Source organism: Calidris pugnax, unplaced genomic scaffold (assembly GCF_001431845.1).
Source record: "Calidris pugnax isolate Ruff unplaced genomic scaffold, ASM143184v1 scaffold44, whole genome shotgun sequence".
Taxonomy (NCBI): Eukaryota; Metazoa; Chordata; class Aves; order Charadriiformes; family Scolopacidae; genus Calidris; species Calidris pugnax.
Genome location: NW_015094506.1, coordinates 3,680,761 through 3,698,716, shown reverse-complemented (window position 1 = coordinate 3,698,716; position 17,956 = coordinate 3,680,761). Strand labels below are relative to the sequence as shown.

The following is a 17,956-nucleotide window of genomic DNA, read 5'->3' as shown; positions in this document are numbered from 1 at the left end:
CCACGAGGGGCGGGCCCCGCCCTTAAAGCGGCCGCCGACCCTAAAGCGCACCGGGGGACACCTCCGCCTCACCCGCTGTCGGGGTGTAAACGCAGACACGCTCCGAACTCCTATTTTCGCCCCAAATTTCGAGGTGACGCACACGCCACCCGTGAAAAAGGAACGCCCCCTCCCAGCCCCATCGGTATGGGGGGCCCTGCCGCTTTAAGAAGAGCCGCCCCGCCCCGCACAAAGATGGCGCCCCCCTCCTTTCCGCCCTCCTCCGCCATGGCGGCGGGCGTGACGCAGCGACGCTGGCCGCCATCCCCCGCCCCAATCGCCCCACCCCGGGGGAGCGCCGCCGCTGATTGGTCCGCTCGGCAGGGCGGTCCGATTGGCAGGCGGTGCGGCGGGCAGGGGGGCCCCGCGCGGGGGAGGCTGGGGTCCCGTCGTGCTCTGCGGCCGCCGCCGCCGCCTCACCCCGGGCGCCGGGCCCGGCCTTGCCAAACCGTGGGTCCGCCCCCGCCCCCGGGTCCCGCTCCGCCTCCCCCGGCGGCTCCTCCCAGCGCGGGCAAGCGGCGGAGGAGGTGGTGGAGGTGGGAGGTTTCCCGCCGAGGCGGCGGGGTGAGGCCTGCGGGAGGGCGGGGGGCTTGAGGCACTGAGGAGAAGCGGGGGCTCTCCCCCGGAGGCGCCGGGAAAGCCGAACCGCAGGGGTCGGTGCTGGGGCTGGGTTTTCCCCCTGGGCGGTGTGTCACCCCCCGGCGGCTCTCGGTTCTCCTTTCCCCGGTCGGTGGGTTCAGGGGAGGGCAGGGGCCCGGCCCGGTCACCGAGTTTCCCTCAGGCGGCGGGGGAGAAGCCGGCGGAGGCTCCGGAAAGATGCAGTTCTTGGGCCGGCTGGTGAACACCATCAACACCGTCACGCATATATTCACGAACCCGTACCGGGTGAAGGAGGTGTCGGCTGCCGAGTACGCGGCTCACACCTGCCTGAGGAAGGAGGGCAGGGTGGCCCTGTATAAGAACAGCCTCGCTCGCTCCTGGGATTGCCTGCTGGTGAATCCCCAGAGCCCGCTGGTCGCTTTCCGGTAAGTGACAGACCTTTTGCAATTGATACTGAAACATGAAGTGAAAGGCCTGAAACCTCCCATCTCAGGGCTGTGTGCTCCCTGGCTGCAGGCGTGGGGTGGTGTGTTTGATCAGTGAGTGGGCTCAGGAGGAGTGGGAGCGGTCCCTGCGTGTGCTGGTGGAGGAGCTGGCATCAGAACAGCTCGCGAGAGCAGGGCAGGACAGGGTCCAAACCCCCTGAAAACAGGCAACTATGAAATAGGTACTTGGGTCGTAATATCCCCAGGTACATGCACTTCCACTCGTACCTATTGCTGCTGTAGCATCTGGAGCACAGGAAGCTTCAGCCCAAAAGGTAATGTTCCTCAGGAAGAGGAGATGCTCTCAGCTAATGAAGTAGGCTCCCTTCTTTCCTTGGAATAAGTATGACACCAAGACAAGGAGGAATAGGAAAGTCCTCAGCATGAATGTTTGGAGAAGAGCTGCGTCTCTCAGATGGGTGGGATGGAGGTTGTTTCTTTGAGTGGCACCAACACCGCGTTTGCCTTTCCTCCAGGCTTTTCCAACTCGACAACGAAGCAGACGCCCTCTTGCTTTTTGAGCAATATGCTGGGAAGCTGCGCCCTTTCTATGAGAGCTTGTGCCAGCCCTTGTCTCTAGAGGATCTCCAGCAGCTCAGTGACTGCTTCCGCAACCACCCCAGCTGGTCCTCGGCACACGTTGCGGTGGAGTTTGGGCGTCGCGAGACCTTCCGGCACAACCACGTTCAGAGGTAAGGGGCAGGAGGGGTCTCCAGTGGGCCTGCTCCTGGGAATGAGCTCGGGAGGACAGCCTAAGCCAGGTTTGGGTGTCCTGGCTTGATGTACCAAAGCAGCGTGGGCTGCTGCCTGGGGGAGCTTGACACCTGTGGTTACTGCAGAGGTTGATTTTAAAAGTGCTGGCCTTGGTGTGTCTTGCCTGAATGACGGATGTGGTAGGAAGGGGGGTCTGGTGTAAGCTTTTGAGCTGCTGCTGTGGATGTTGAAGTGCAGAGCTCTGGTGTTTGAGCTTAAGGGATTGAACTGTTGCTAGAGGCACTAATTAGACTCTTACAGCCCTTGTGGAGCTGCTTTCTGGAGGGGGTTGTGGCTGACTTTGTAAACCATGAGAGGAGGTACATCAGGACTGCCTGGAAGTGGTTTTTGGCCACAAGCTCTTTCCATGGGGAAGTTTGTTGAGGATAGGGAAGACTAGTGAGGAATTAGGGAAGTGGGGGACTAAAGGCAGCACCTCCGCCTGATTGCTGTCTGTAACCTGCCTCCTGCCTGCCTTTGGGCAGAGGGAAGCTGCTCCTGTGGTGGGGGCAGAGGAGGGAGCAGCATGTCAGGGAGAGGGTCTGTGGTGGCCCTTCCCTACGCTTCTTCCCTGGCAAGAGGCTGAGCTTTCATGAACCTTGCGGTTTGCAGCTGCTGGGCCTGTCACAGACATGGAAGGTACCTTCATATCATCTCCCAGGGCAGCTGCACCTCCTCGTCTTGGCAGCCCTTTCTTTGGCCTCACGTTGACTCCTCTCTTGCAGCTGCGTGAACAGCACGGACAGTGAGGATGGCTGCACCCCGCTGCACCTGGCGTGCCGCAAGGGAGACATGGAGTGCCTGCTGGAGCTGCTGGAGTGCCACGCGCGGGTGGACGTCACCGACAGGAACGGGGAGACCGTTTTCCATTACGCTGTGCGAGGGAACAGCCCCCAGATCATCGAGGTGGGAGCGATTTCAAAGCTGGCGGGAAGTGGGACTAGAGCGAGCTGTCTCTATGCTGTGAGGAGGGAGACAGGAAAATAGATGGAGACAGGGGAGAGAAAGTCAGTTCCCTCCACTGCTTCAGGCTGATTTCAGCCTCTTGCTTCCCCCTTTATTGGTGCTGTTTCCCACGAGCAGGCTCCAGATTCCACACTGCAGTGGAAGAAGGATATTGAGCAAGTTTCCTCAGAAAGTCTCTCTCATTGCTATTTGTATCCTGCCTTTCACCAGACTCTTGGCTGTCTCTTCTCCATCTCCTCTTAGCAAGACGTTTGGTTCTGGGCAGAGCGCTCCCATGGGGGGAGTGTGTGTTCAGGCTCCCGTGGGGGAGTGTGTGCTGCCCACAGACTGAAGGGTATTTTGGAGCCACCGTGGTCTCTCCTGAGCCTACGGAACCTGTTTGAACTGAGCAGCCTTGGACAGGGAACGGTGATCAGAGCCTCGAGGCAGAGACAGTCTGAAGCCAAAGGTGTTCTGGATTGCTGAGAAGCACTGGGCAGAGTGACAGGGTTCGTGAGGGCGTGGGTGACATTCCACGTTGGTTCCTCAGGTCTGTCGGCTCCCTAGCACCCAGTGTGAGTGGGAGACCGGCCCTCCCCTGCTGCAGCACCCCCCACATTTGCCCAATACCTGTTGTGACAGCTCTCCCTCTTCCTGCCAGACTGTGTGGGGTTTCCTAAGGAGTGATGGGAGGGGGATGACGATCCGGGCTTGCCATGCTATAGAGCAGGGCAGTTCAGATCTTTGTACTAAAAACATTTTCCTGATGACGACAACTTGGCTTTTAGTTACAAAAATACTTCCCGGTCTGATCTGTCTCCTGTTTCTTTCTTTTCTCTCTTGGTTCTTTGCTAAACCAGAGAAAATCAGCTCTGAATTCCCTCTTCTCTCGTGTGCAGCAGGGCTTGCAGGGTTTCCCCAGTACAGCAGTGGGATATTTTTGTGTAACAAATCAGTCAGCTGGTAACAGATGTCAACTTTACAGGGAGAATAGGAAAATTCCTTCAAACATATCCCCACGTGTATTTTAAAGATAATCCTGTTTGTATCCAAAAGCAGCGGCGGGTGTTGCAGGGGAGGTTGAGCCCCTGCCTGCTGACTGAGCGTGGTAACTGGTGGGGCTGCAGCAGGAAACTACTGGTTTCAGCTGGTGTGCTCATTCGGTTGGGCTGAGCTTCGCTCACAGAGTGTTACTGTTCTGCAGCTGAGGGTGAGAGTCTGCTGGGCTGTGTGGTTCGAGGTTGTGCAAGCCCTTTTTGGCTGAGGGATGTCTCAGAGGCACATGGGCACAGAGACCAGTGATCAACCATCTGGGGAGAGAAAACAAGGAGTGCTTCCTGTGTTGGAAGCAAGGGTAGAGAGTACAGGTTATAGCATTGTGAGGAGCTCCAGAGTCTGTCCTTGGAGCTCAGAGGGGCAGTCAGCACTCTTCCGTGTCCCTCTGTATGTATTTATTTATTGTCTCCTCTTCCCAGCTCCTGGGCAAAACCCCGACTACTGGCTTGGACCACGTGAGCCATGAAGGGATGACTGCTCTGCATCTTGCTTGTCAGCTGGGCAAGGAGGACATGGTCCGGTCTCTGCTGAAAAGCCATGCCAGCTGCAGAGTCATGGGGACGCTGGGCTACCCCATCCACACAGCACTGAAGTTCTCCCAAAAGGGGTAAGGAACTGGCTTGGGCTGCCAGAACAGGGCTCTTCTTCCAGTCTGGGGAACCTGTCTGCTTGGTCAGGGTTGTTCAAGACCGAACCCCTTTCAGGGCAGTGCTCAGTAGGAAGATGTTGTGTGCTGTCCTCTGCTGCATCACCAAGATAGTAAAAGAACAGAGAAGTGCTGGTGTGGAAACGAAGGAAACGCTTTCAGGGGAAAAAAAAAAGTTTTCCCCTGAACTTATGTGTTATTTAGTATCAGACATCAGGAGAAAGACACAGATTTGTTTAAAAAAGTGTTGGTGAAATGCTTTTTCTAGAATGAGCTGTGAGAAGATGATTTACTGATGCATAAATAGTATTGCTAATTGCTGTACCTCTGTCTTTGAGTGCTCTGATCCTAATAAGCTTTCATTTCAAAGCCTAGTTATTCCCGTCTCCTGTGGGCCAAAGGTACTCTTGACTCTTAATAACACTCTCTGGAACTGAATCGAAAGAGGCACGATGTTTACTCCCTGTTTTGTTTTCCCTGGAGAAATTTGGTTCTCTTTGTATGTGCTTTGTAATACTTAATTTTCATAGTGTGTCGGAGCTCTACAAATAGGGCTCTCAAGTCAACACCAGCTGCTGCAGTGTCTTGAAAAGTGCTTTCTAACATTAGAGACACATTCACAAGCCAGAAGTGTACTTCAGTCCCTCAGTTTGCAGTGGGGCTTGATCTCTTGTACATGGTTTATTTGGTGGTGTTTCAGAACGAAGAGCGGTAGGTATAGTCTACCTTCCCACACTTTCTAGGCACTACAATAGGTGTGATTTTTCACTTATAGGGAAATATACGGATTCTTAATTTAAGCAAGTATTTCAGTTTTATCCCCACATTTCTGTGGAGAGATAAAGAGAAGAGAAAAATTTCCCCTCTGGTCCCTCAGATGCCATATTGGAGAAGGACCCAGATGTTGCTCCACAACTTGGAATTGGGAAGGAATTCTCCTGCTTCCTCCGAACACTGTGCTGTTTGTGTGCTTCCTGCTGCGCCCTTCCTTTCTCAAAGGAGCAAAACAAAACTGCAGCTGAGGAGCTTGCAGGTGTTGCAGAGAGAGCCTGCTGCTGCTGCTGAAGGGTTTTCTGAAAGGCTCTGGGTGGGAAGGCAGATACTGATGTGAGTGGAGGTGTGAGTCAAGACGGCAGCCACCCATCCCTTCATCTCCTTGTCTCTGCCAGGTGTGCCCAGGCCATCCTCGAGGTGGATGCCAGCCAGGTTCGCTCCAAGGACCCGCGCTATGAAGCTACTCCGCTGCACTGGGCGAAGAAGCCAGAGGTAAATGGAGCTAATCTGTGGTGAGGGGCTGTGCTGCAACCCACCACCTGGTTAATTCCTCCTGCTGCCGACCTCTCCCTTTCCTGAGCAGAGCCCTGGGGGTGTCAGAGCCCAACCAGCAGCCCGGGGTTTGATTCCCTTTGTCCTGTGATGAGCAGTGCTGTTTGCCACGGGGGATGGAGCAGTGGAGCCTTGCAGGGAAACAAGCTGATGGGCTCATCCCTAGTATGTCATCCTTGGCTGTGAAATGGCCAGCTTGTCCCTTTTCACTTTTTGTTGGGGGAATTGCAGCAGTGTCACTGCTACCCCTGGGGGAAGCTCTCCTCTCATTACTGGCAGTTTCATGGAAGCAAGTAGGTTGATGCCTTGAAAACTGCAGGGAGAGCGTGATTTAGGCACAGGGTGGTGGCATGTAGGTTATGGTCCAGTTTCTGCCAGAGATGGGCAGATCAGTGGTGTGATATGCCGTGCTTGAAGCACCCAAATGGTGCCTGTTGCAAGCAGAGGACATTCCTATGGCTGGACTGATTTCCCTCCTGCAGTACTGCATCCCTCTCAAAAATGTCCTATGGAGTTTTGGAGCAGACATAAATCTGCTTGGCTTCTGAAAAGAAGAATATAAAAAAGCAAACTTTCTCTCCAGTCTGCAAGGATTCTGGCCTGAGTAGGAATTGTTTTTCCTCTCTTGCTCTCATCCAGTTGCTACACTGGCATATAAGTCCCAAAACATGCAGAAGCTCTAGCCAGAATGTGAAACCACCAGCTAGTTCTGTGGTAAAACAGAGAAACCCCATCACCAGTGCTTGGAACAACGCATGTGGCATCTGCCAGCCAGCTGTAACCAGGCTAAGGCTCCCTCCTCTTCCCCTGCTTTGCTTGCCATGAGACCTGGGTTGTTTGAGCACCCAGGCAGTTGTCCTCACGATCGCTTTCTCTGTCTCCTTGACCTGGCACGTGCACGCTTGGGGCACAGATGACACGGCTGCTGCTGGAGTATGGCTCCGAGGTGAATGTGACCAGCCGGACGGCTGACATGGCTCTGCACATCGCAGTGAAGAGGGGACGCTTCGACTGCGCCATGGTGCTGCTGACACACGGGGCACACACCAATGCCAGGGGTCAGGATGGCAACACGCCGCTGCACCTGGCCATGAAGGTGAGATTTCTGGAGCTTCCCAGAGGCTGCTGGAAAGGAGAGAGAGATTTTTCTTGAAGAGTTGAGGCAGGGACAGACTCTATTCAAATTTTAGTTGTAGTCTTTCGTGGGGTGATCCCTTGTGGGGGCTTTAGCTAATGAAAGGAGGAGGGAGGGAATGAGAGATGCTGTAGTCAAAGGGAGCGTGGCTCTTTGAGCTTTCTCTTGTCCCCCTAGCATGACCACCTGGATATGATCAAAGCCATCGTCGTGTTTGGAGGAGATGTCGAGATCCCCAATGATTTCGGGGAGACACCGGGGCTGTTGGCAGCCAGGAGCAGCAAAGGTGAGGGAGCACGTCAGCAGCCTTGCAGTGTGAACCCAGCATCCTGTCTCCCCTTGGTGGCCAAAACAGTGTCTTGGTGAAAACATGCCAAGCATGGGCGATGCTTCTCCAGCATGCTTTCCCAGCTTCTAGTTGCTCACAGGGTAGGCGCTTCCTGAGCTAGTGGCGTAGGCTTTGTATTAATAGCCCTTGACGAATGAATTTCTCTTCTATGAGACAGAGATGCAAGAGGAAAAGCTGGCACGCACTCCCCCTCTTTCAGGCCACAGTGTCGGGCACTGCGGGCTCACAACGGGACGGTGCAGTGCTGCTGAATCGCCCAGGCATAAGCAGACACAGGCCGGTTCTTCAGTGGCAAGAAGCATGTGGCACACACCCTTGAAGCAGCACAGCACTGGGTACCCCTGCCGTGCACAAGCCCTGCTGCTTGGTCTTAGGGGAGAGATACCCAAGACATGCTTTCCCCTTCCCCCAGGTCATCCCGGAGGTTGCACGAGGGTTGAGGCTGCTGTGGATTTAGCAGGGTGCCCCCCCCAGTGTGTGCGTGCACTGATTCTCTTTCTGATCTGTGACTCCCCCTTCGTCACCTAAGGTGCGAACCGGAAAGTGCTCTTAGACCTGCTGCAAACCGTAGGGACCGAACGCTGCCACCCACCCAACCCTGACTCCCCCAGCCTGCCACCATCTGCCGCCTTATTCCTGGAAGGCCCACCTTCCTCGCGGAGCAGCTTCGACAGCTTAGGTAAAGCCTTCCCTGGCCCTCTGTTGCTCTCCTCCCTTCTTGCTGTCTCGGATCTCTTCTTCAGATGGGCCGTGCTCTGGGGACAGTCTCCTGTCTCTCTATTTCTGGTGACTCTGTCCTTGTTCAGCTGTTGCAGGATCTTGTCACTTTTCTCTGTTTCTTCTGTGTGTGTACTCTAGACTCTTGCACCGTAAACTTCTGTTTTATAGACCTGACGCAATGCAGCTCTGTTAAAAAGGAAAGGGATGACTGATTCCCTCATCCCTCTGGAAGAGGTGTAGGACTTAGTTGCCTGCATGTACTTTATCCACTGGGTCATGTGCAGAAGGGGAGATGCTTGCTGGTCTGCCTTGAGGACTTCCCAGTGTCACGCTGGTCACAAGGAAATAAGAAGTGTCACTTGTTCAGATCCTGGAGGCCAGCAGCTGGGAGAGAGAAGGGATGAAGCCCAAGGATAAGTGACTTTGGTCACAAAGGTTTATGTTATGCACAGGATGAGCCAAACTTGGTGTACATGATTGTGTTGTAGCTTGTGCTCTGTACTGCACAGTGTGTGTGAATAACCCTGTGGATCTATACTAGGTTCTTGGCTTTCCTCCTCCAGGGAGCTCTGGATCTCGGGCAGAGGCAGCATGAGGGGTTATGGAGTGGGCAGTGGGTGAGTTGGCTCAGAGGGAGGCTTTGACCCTCGTGAGGGGTGTGCGGGCAGGTGACAGCCTCTTGGGGTCCAATTTTCCTCTCAGGTTGGTGGTTTCCTTTGCAAAGGCCCTCTTGTGGGGAGGCCAGAGGACAACACCCTCTCACACCCTGGAGTGTGTCTGTGTCACCACAAATGTCACTGGCTGGTGACACCAGGACTTTGGTCTCATTATGGCCTTGTGGAAGCCTCAGGTTTCAGTTCTGATGCAGTGACAGAGCAAGGAAGTCCCTTTTTCATCCTGGACTGTGGCCTTTGAAGAAACTCCTCACCGTGTTTGTTGTTACACACAGCCCCATTCTGGCCTGGGCACTGACGGGAGTATTTAACTTCTCTTCCCCCCTGTTCTTCTTTTGGTTTCACAGGCTGGCTTCTCATCTAGGCTGGATTGGTGCCCCACACCCAGGGTGGCCTGGGTGTACGTCAGCTGAGTGGTAACGACAAGCCACCCTGTCCCCACGGCTCTCCTGCCTAGGTTACCTTGCAGGAGTAGATTTAGGTTTTATCTTATGGCTTGCGGTAAACTCCGTAGTGGGCACGCTGCTAGGCCCTGCCTTCTCTCTTGCCTACTGTGCTCATCATCTGCTTCTATAAATCCTTCGTCTTTGCCCGTGCATCTCCAGCTGCCTGCTCTAAAGGAGGGGGTTTCTCCTCTTTGGTGTGGAGTTTAATCTGGGGAGGGGGTACCTGGTGGCTGTGGGTAAAATGGCTTGTGTCTCCTGCAGGGAGCTTTATTCCAATGGGAAGGGAGTTGGATGTTCTTTGTGTGATTATGGTGGAAATGCTTTCCGGCAGAGGTGGGAGGTTTGGGTACCTTGACCAAGCTTTCTGGGGGCAGAGAGAAAGTAGGAAGAATAATTGAAGATTTTGTAATTGATTAAGTATAATTTGGTTGACTAGTATCTCTGAGGCACCTATCAGAGGGTTCAAGTAGCAAAGTGGTTTCTAATTTTTTTCTCCTTCTGCATGTTCCTGGCCCTCTAGGATACAAGGACCTTCTGTATGTTTCCACAGCGCTTGGACAGTTTTTGAAGGCACCAGATGCTGTGGACTCACCCAGTGACGGTAGAAGAAAGTGAGTACCAGCTTCTGTCTGGGGTCCTGTGCAACTTGAAGGTGAAAGCCATGTGTGTGAGTTCTCCCCACCCACACCTGTGTGTGTGACATCCTCAGAGCTGACGTTATTTAGCATCCATTGACCTTGCAATTTTTCCAGAACCTTGTACCGGCTCCTGCCTGCAGCCTTGGAGCTGCAGTGGAGCCCAAGCTCAGCAGGTGAAACCCCTGCTCTGTCCTTCCCTTCTGCTGCTGGGCACGAAATGCTGTTTTGACTTTATGATATCTCCATCTCCACACGCTGCCCTGACGCTCACCCACCTCATTTTCCAGGCCGTGCACTGCCTTGGCAGTGCCTACACCTCACCTTGCATGGAGCAGTTGGCACTGAAGTGCTGCTAGCAGGATCTTAGGGGTGTCTGCTTTTAAATTATGATACAGTATAAACTACTGCATTGTAAGGGACTTGGATGTGATTTTGGCTTGTGAATGTCTCTCTGGTATAGAGGTTGGAGACGGCTAAATGAGCGAATGGTGTTGCACAAGCTCTGATGAGGTATATCTGGCCAGAAAATGGCTTGTGTCTCCTGCAGGGAGCTTTATTCCAATGGGAAGGGAGTTGGATGTTCTTTGTGTGATTATGGTGGAAATGCTTTCCGGCAGAGGTGGGAGGTTTGGGTACCTTGACCAAGCTTTCTGGGGGCAGAGAGAAAGTAGGAAGAATAATTGAAGATTTTGTAATTGATTAAGTATAATTTGGTTGACTAGTATCTCTGAGGCACCTATCAGAGGGTTCAAGTAGCAAAGTGGTTTCTAATTTTTTTCTCCTTCTGCATGTTCCTGGCCCTCTAGGATACAAGGACCTTCTGTATGTTTCCACAGCGCTTGGACAGTTTTTGAAGGCACCAGATGCTGTGGACTCACCCAGTGACGGTAGAAGAAAGTGAGTACCAGCTTCTGTCTGGGGTCCTGTGCAACTTGAAGGTGAAAGCCATGTGTGTGAGTTCTCCCCACCCACACCTGTGTGTGTGACATCCTCAGAGCTGACGTTATTTAGCATCCATTGACCTTGCAATTTTTCCAGAACCTTGTACCGGCTCCTGCCTGCAGCCTTGGAGCTGCAGTGGAGCCCAAGCTCAGCAGGTGAAACCCCTGCTCTGTCCTTCCCTTCTGCTGCTGGGCACGAAATGCTGTTTTGACTTTATGATATCTCCATCTCCACACGCTGCCCTGACGCTCACCCACCTCATTTTCCAGGCCGTGCACTGCCTTGGCAGTGCCTACACCTCACCTTGCATGGAGCAGTTGGCACTGAAGTGCTGCTAGCAGGATCTTAGGGGTGTCTGCTTTTAAATTATGATACAGTATAAACTACTGCATTGTAAGGGACTTGGATGTGATTTTGGCTTGTGAATGTCTCTCTGGTATAGAGGTTGGAGACGGCTAAATGAGCGAATGGTGTTGCACAAGCTCTGATGAGGTATATCTGGCCAGGTCACAGAATCACACGGAGTTGGAAGGGACCTCTGGAGATCATCTAGTCCAACCCCCCTGCCAAAGCAGGTCCACCCAGAGCAGGTTGCACAGGAACGTATCCAGGCGGATTTGAATGTCTCCAGAGAAGGAGACTCCACCGCCTCCCTGAGCAGCCTATTCCAGGGCTCTGCCACCCTCAAAGTAAAGAAGTTCCTCCACATGTTTAGGTGGAACTTCCAGTCTATTTGCATCTGAGGAAGTAACAGTGCTTACTGACTACTCTGTCCCAGCAGCGTTCTTGTTACTCTGGCATTTGTAAGCTGTCCCACAGCTCCCAGTCATCTGTGTGTCTCTGTCTCTCCAGTCACGACCGCCTCCTGTGCCTGGATGGAGGGGGCATCCGGGGACTGGTGCTCATCCAGCTCCTCCTGGCTATCGAAAAGGCTGCGGGCCGCCCCATCCGTGAGATTTTTGACTGGATCGCGGGGACCAGCACTGGGGGAATCTTGGCCTTGGCTATTGTACACGGTGAGGACAGTGCAAATAATGGGTCCCTTCTCGCTCCTGTGGGCTCAAGTGCTCCTCTATGGGGAGCAGATGTGGGGTGGGAGCTGCCTCTCTGAGTCCTGACCGGGGTTTGTTGTCCCTGCCAAAGGAGGGAAGGGATGCTTGTTAATGAAGGAAAGCTCAAACCTGGCTTTGTGCTTGCTTCTCACATCAGCTGGCCTTGAGCAGCTTTCAGGGTTTTGGGAAGCACGTGATGGCAGAGTGCAATGTCCTGTTCTTCCTTCCTCTCTCCATGGGGGCTTTACAGCAAAGTGATCAGCACTTTCTGGTAGTGGGAAACTGCGCTCCATGTTTGCCTTTCCTCTTTAATCCTTCCTAGTCTTGCTGCTGAGGTCTGAGCAGACACCAGGCAGGCTGGGAAGGGGGTGGTATTGGGAATGACCCTCCCATCTCCCGCTGGTCCTGGAGAGTCCTGTTTCTGATGTGCTGTTTGTTCTGCCTGCCCTTCCTCCCATTGCCTGCTCCTGCTGATGCTGTTGCCCATCTCAGGGAAGTCCATGGACTACATGCGCTGCCTGTACTTCCGCATGAAGGACATGGTGTTCCGGGGTTCTCGGCCCTACGAGTCGGAGCCCCTGGATGAGTTCTTGAAGAAGGAGTTTGGGGAAAACACCAAAATGACAGATGTCCGAAAACCCAAGTAAGTCCTGGCTGGGGGTGCACTGGTTGATGCTCTCCTGAGTATACTCGAGAACCCTCAGCAGAGAAGCTCAGCCTCTCCTTAGAGCAGGTCTGGAGTGCGATGTGGAGACTATTGAAGCCTTAAGTATGTTTTTTTCCCATTTTACGCATTCTGTCATGTCTTCTTCCCCAGGGTTATGGTGACGGGGACATTGTGTGACCGGCAGCCAGCTGAGCTCCACCTTTTCCGGAATTACCCTGTACCAGAGACAAAAACCTCCACTGAATACAAGACAAGCGCATCTTTCAAACCACTCACTCAGCCAGAAGGTAAATGTTGGCACACAGCAGTCCAGTTGGTTGGCAGAGGAGGGGGACATCCCTCAGAGATGGAAAATTTCCTTTTCTTCCTTCCATTGCTCTGAAAATTGGGGTGTCCCATCAATGGCTTATCCCTCATCTTGACTTGTAGCTTGATCTTAGTGATAGTTCCCTTTTCTCTTCTCTCCTTCTCCCTTGGCTTCTCTCGTACCAGGAACAGACTGGCTAGTGAGGATCATGAGAAAGGGGTCTGTTAGAGGAGTCCTGCCTACAGTCAGGACCTTTCCCTCAGGGGCAGATTAACATGGAAAAGCTGTGTAACTGAAGCTTGCAGCTTCCTCCAGCTTGCTGCTTTCTTTGTCTAGCAAACGTAACTGGCTTGCCATCAAAATAGCAGCGATGAAGCTGGTAGAGAGCAAATTTGACCCAGGATATGTAGAAAGTGGTGAGAACATCTATTAAAGCCCCCCAAAATAAACCCGTGCATCCAAGGAGAGGACCTTACTGTTGGGAGAAGGAGGCGCAACCGTCTAGGGTAGGGTCTTCTGGGATTGCAAGCCCTTCTGCTCCGTGTTGGTGAAGGTGGGGGTGCCTCTCACACATAGGAGAGTTGCTGCAAGAGGCCGTTTGCTTTCTTTTCCTCCAGACCAACTCGTGTGGCGTGCTGCCCGCTGCAGCGGCGCCGCTCCCACTTATTTCCGGCCCATAGGCCGCTTTCTGGATGGCGGGCTGCTGGCCAACAACCCGACCCTCGATGCCATGGCGGAGATCCACGAGTACAACAAGACGCTGATCAAAAAGGTGAGGGCAAAATCCTGGTACTGCCTGGTAGCTGAGGCTTTATTGGCTCCACTGAGCCTCCCTTGAAGGGGAAGAGGGTTTGGGAATGGGTGCCTCTCTAGTGGATAAACAAGTTAGCAGTGCAGCACCCGAGAAGGGAGTGTGTGGAGGGGAGATATGTGTTGGGAATGGTGGCTGAGAGGTGAAATACCTCTCCTGACAAGGGTGTGAGACGGGGAGGCAGCCCCATCAGCCTGTCCTTGCTGCTTTGAGCAATGATGATTCAGTTGATGGTTGTGTGTAGCCCTTGACACGGCTCTGCGTGACCTTTTCCTGCCCAAAAATAAATGGAGAAGACAACAGTAGGGCACTCTGCAAGGCTGAAGAGTGAATCCCTTCTGTGGTGTGGCAAGTTCCTCAGAGAGATGGCTAACTACTGGCAGCTACTACTCCCTGTAGCTGAAAGGGGAGGTGTGTTGCCAAAATGAGTGGAAGAGTTGGACTGTTTCACAGTCACCTGGTCCTAGGCCTCATCTTTGGGGTGATCCCATGGGTTTGGAGGCAGCCAGGGGTGTAAGGGACAGAACAATGCAACTGTTAAAGTCACGTGGATTATACCTGTCTCACCAGGCGCCACTAAAAGGGGAGGATGGGGAGGAGAAATGGCTACCTGGCCTCTTGTCTTGGCTTTCAGAGCTTACCTCGAGACTCTGAAAGACATGCTCTGCCTTGAGTGTTGGTCTTTGCAAACAAATCTTTTGTTTCTCCACAGGGTCAGAGGCAGGAAGTAAGAAAATTGGGGTTGGTGGTCTCCCTGGGGACAGGGAAGCCTCCGCAGGTCCCGGTGAGCTCTGTGGATGTTTTTCGTCCCTCCAACCCTTGGGAGCTGGCGAAGACAGTCTTTGGGGCCAGGGAGCTTGGCAAGATGGTGGTGGATTGTGTGAGTACTGGGAGGAGGGAATGAGGGAAGACCCCTGGGGTTGCTTGCAGGGAGGGAGCAAAGTTTTCCAGTCTTCAGCTTCTTCCTTTTAGGAGAAAATGGTACTTCCTTGGAACTGCTCTGACCATGGCCAGTTCAAGGAGTGGATGTAGTGGGTAACCTAAGAATTGCAGGAGCACAGCAGGTCCAAAGCCCTGAATGCCTCCGTTGGGTTTCAAGTGCCAAGGGAGGTGCAGTTCCTGTGGCTGTAAGGAGCTACGGTGTGGGAGAGCCAAGGACAGGATGGTGGTCAGTGACCCCTAGGAGCATTTGGAGGTGTGAGTTTGTGAAACTCTTTATCTTTCCAGGGAGCATTGATTATCATCTGAGCAACCTGGAAAAAAAAAAATCAAGCCTCAGGAAACAGCAGTTAATTTTTCTTTAGAAAATCTTTGCTATCCCCATGGGGGAAATTAGCAAATGCTAGGGAAGTGGGAGCATCACTAATAAAAAGCAGTAGTTCAGAGCTGTGGTTAGGAGTGTGTGATAGTTCTTGGATGCTTCAGAAAGAAGCTCGTTAAATATAGTATGTGAAACACTCTGAATGAATGAAAGCCAGAAAGGTTTTGACTATGATCTCAGTTCTGTTGCTTTGTCTCCTCTTGGCTTCCTAAACCCCAGAAAATGCCCAGAGAGGTCCCTCTGCTTCTCCTGTCTTTTATTTCAGGGCTCCCAAGGAAGCTCTCCCAGGATAGCCCAGAAAGCCCGCAGTGTCACAGGCTCTGCTGGTACTGGGCTTGGGCAGAAATGGGTAGAGATGAAATCCCAAGGAGGCTGTGAATCAGATCATCCTGGAGATTTTGAGGGAGTCCGCTCAGTGCTGTGATGGATGGAGGATCTGTAGGGTGAAATTCCTTGTGTCCCAGGGATCAGGAGCACTGTTCTTATATTAAAAATAACAACCAAAAAGCCACCCCATTCCTGGTGGTGAGCATTGCCATCCGGGATGCCACTTGCTCCTGGTTTTCCCTCTCCCTCTGCGGCTTGCGCAAGTTGGAGTTGGTGCCAGGGGAGCCTCTCGGAGGCAGGGGGGCCTGGGGGGAGCAGTGTGACAGTCAGGCTCTAACTCGGGGCCTGTTTCTCCTGCAGTGCACTGACGCAGATGGCCCAGCTGTGGATCGTGCCAGGGCCTGGTGCGAGATGACGGATGTCCCATATTTCCGGTAGGAGCTTCCTTTCCGCTCTCTGCACAGACCTATTTTTATCCCGCTCACTTCAGACCTGGCTGCGGCATGTGTCATGCGTCATCCCAAAGAGTGTCCTCTCCAGCAGCACGCCTGCCCAGGCCTCTCATAGAATCATAGAACGGTTGGGGTTGGAAGGGACCTTGAAGATCATCTAGTTCCAGCCCCCCTGCCATGGGCAGGGACACCTCTCACTGTCCCCCTGCCCCCTCTCCTCACACCCTGGTCACACATTGGAGGGTGCCATGGCCCAGTGGTGGATTGAGCACACCTTGTCTGGGGTCAGTCAGTGGGGGCTCTGGGGATGCTAAGAGGGTCCTTAGGAGATGTGCATTCTGCCCTGTTCCACCATGCACAGCATGGTTTGAGGCTCACGCCTTAATTGGGTGGTGCTGTTGCTGAACTGTGGCTGGGCTTTGCAGGAGGGGGAAGGCCTCCCACTCTGCAAGCCTGCTAGGTGAGGACAGGTGAACACCCAGCACAGTGGGAGCCACTTTGCACAAGTCTTGTGCTTATCAGGCTCCCTGCCTTGTTGCATCCACCTCTGTGACCAGCTGGTGATGCTCTCTTGCCGTACGCAGGCTCAGCCCTCAGTTGCACACGGAGGTGATGCTGGATGAGGTGAATGACACCGTGCTGGTGAACGCTCTCTGGGATACCCAGCTTTACATCTACCAGCAGCGGGAGCAGTTTGAGCAGCTGGTGCAACATCTCTGCCGATGACTGACCTGGAGGTTCCTGTTCAGCATCCCCATGGCAAGGAGCAGGAGACGCTGAAATGGCTTGGATTTGCCCTTGAAGCAAGATGTTGAGGTGGGGGAGGGACTACTACTACTGCTACTAATGAGGAATTAATGATATTTAATAGACGACAGCACACATACGCACATATTCCAGGGCACACCCATATATTCCCAGACAGCTGTGAAATGCCGACAGATGTTTTCATACTGTAGCCCCATCTCTGCTGCTGTGCTTGGTTTTGCTGCCCTGCTTTCTGACCGTACAGCCCCTCCCAGAAGCCAGAGCCCCCACCTACCTCTCTTGAGCTGTAGCAGATGGAGTGTGTCTCCTGCCTGTGCAGCACCTCCACTGACAAAGCACCGTGCACCTTCTCACGTCACAGAATGGGCCCAGGCCAGGTAAAGCTTCAGAGGTGACTTGACCCGCTGGGGCCAAGGTGTTTCAAAGTGTGTAGCACAGGGAAAAGGGATTATTCTTCCCTCAACATGCCCAGTTTGAAGGGGAGCAGAAATGCTGCAACTTTTCCACAGTAGATGTGACGCAGAATGTTGCGACTGGCCTTGGGAGAAGGGGGAACCTTTCCTGAACTTTGTCTTCTGTAGCACCTTCCCCGTTCCCTTCCGAGATGGGCTGGCGACACAGGTACAGACTGCGCCCAGGGTGAGAGCAAACCCCCCCCAGAGACTGTTTTGTGCCTCCTGACTTGCTGTGCTGCTTTTTGCTCAAGGGCTGAGATGTGAAAGCCCATCTTTATGCACAGCAAGCTCAAGATGAGGGACCTGCCAAGCCTTGGCTTGGTAGAGGTACTGTTTCTCTTAATGTGAAATTGACATGCTCTGAAATCAGTTCCCACCAAAGAAGCTGACCCTGTGACAATTTGGATTTACCTTTTTACCTCTGGAAATCCCCTTGTGAATGCTGCACTCTTCAATGTTTCTGCAGTAAATTTTGCATATTTATAAATAATTTATGTATCTATTTGGAGGTGTTTTGAGGAATAACCTGGAAAACTGAATTCTTAATTGTTTGCTTTTGACTGGATGGACTGCTGTTGTGAACAGCGCTTCTATGCAAGACTAACATGACCTGAAATAAAGAGGGGGTTGGCTTTGGTTCCACTGTCATGCAGTCCGTGGTTGTCTTGTCTCTCTCTGCCTCCATCCTGCAAAGTCCCAGAAGGGTTCTGAGCTCGCAGCCTCTCAATTTCTTGCAGGTAGAAAATCAGGAATAGGGCTCCTTGAGATGCAGGATTATATCCTTTGTATGGGCTGAAGAGGTGAATGACCTGTGCCTGCCTGCAGCCAGCCCTGGGAGCACATGTGTGGCGCCCACCGATTCCTAAGGGACACCCCTGGCAGGAGTGTGGGTGCTGAGTCCTGAATAGGGCTAAAAACTGATTATCTGCCTTCTGATCTTCACTTTCACAAATGAGATTGTAGAATTAAGGGGCCTTTTATTGTGGGGTAAAGGTTTTCTTTTTCCTACGTAATGGAGGGGCTTACCTTCCTGTGGAAAATC

The 17,956-nt window shown here is 53.1% G+C and overlaps 2 protein-coding genes across 3 annotated transcripts in view; one reads left to right on the top strand and one right to left on the bottom strand.

The window, feature by feature from the left end:
• Positions 1-241, bottom strand: part of MAFF (v-maf avian musculoaponeurotic fibrosarcoma oncogene homolog F) — a 3,430-nt gene extending 3,189 nt beyond the window's left edge. The window contains exon 1 of the mRNA XM_014963188.1: positions 73-241. The gene's annotated coding sequence lies outside the window, so the exon portion shown is untranslated. The remainder of the gene's footprint in view (positions 1-72) is intronic.
• Positions 242-443: 202 nt separating this feature from the next.
• On the top strand, positions 444-17,566 carry PLA2G6 (phospholipase A2 group VI). 2 transcript variants are annotated; one of them, XM_014964080.1, is made up of 16 exons: positions 444-1,064; positions 1,601-1,816; positions 2,603-2,783; positions 4,298-4,485; positions 5,694-5,790; positions 6,764-6,946; positions 7,163-7,271; positions 7,864-8,013; positions 9,695-9,785; positions 11,607-11,770; positions 12,299-12,449; positions 12,624-12,760; positions 13,398-13,552; positions 14,304-14,471; positions 15,600-15,673; positions 16,276-17,566. In XM_014964080.1, exons 1-16 carry the CDS (start codon positions 856-858, stop codon positions 16,415-16,417), a joined length of 2,415 nt encoding a protein of 804 aa, XP_014819566.1. In that variant the 5' UTR covers positions 444-855; the 3' UTR covers positions 16,418-17,566. The 2 variants fall into 2 exon arrangements, with proteins under 2 accessions (XP_014819566.1, XP_014819567.1); XM_014964081.1 differs by lacking the exon at positions 7,864-8,013.
• The last annotated feature ends 390 nt before the right edge of the window (positions 17,567-17,956 follow it).

What these genes read in the sequence shown, in the direction of transcription:
- PLA2G6 (XM_014964080.1), top strand. Translation starts at nt 856, where the DNA reads ATGCAGTTCTTGGGCCGGCTGGTGAACACCATCAACACCGTCACGCAT. An exon ending in CCCAGTGACGGTAGAAGAAA is followed by an intron (nt 9,786 to 11,606) that starts GTGAGTACCAGC and finishes CTGTCTCTCCAG; the next exon opens with TCACGACCGCCTCCTGTGCC. An exon ending in GCAAGATGGTGGTGGATTGT is followed by an intron (nt 14,472 to 15,599) that starts GTGAGTACTGGG and finishes TTTCTCCTGCAG; the next exon opens with TGCACTGACGCAGATGGCCC.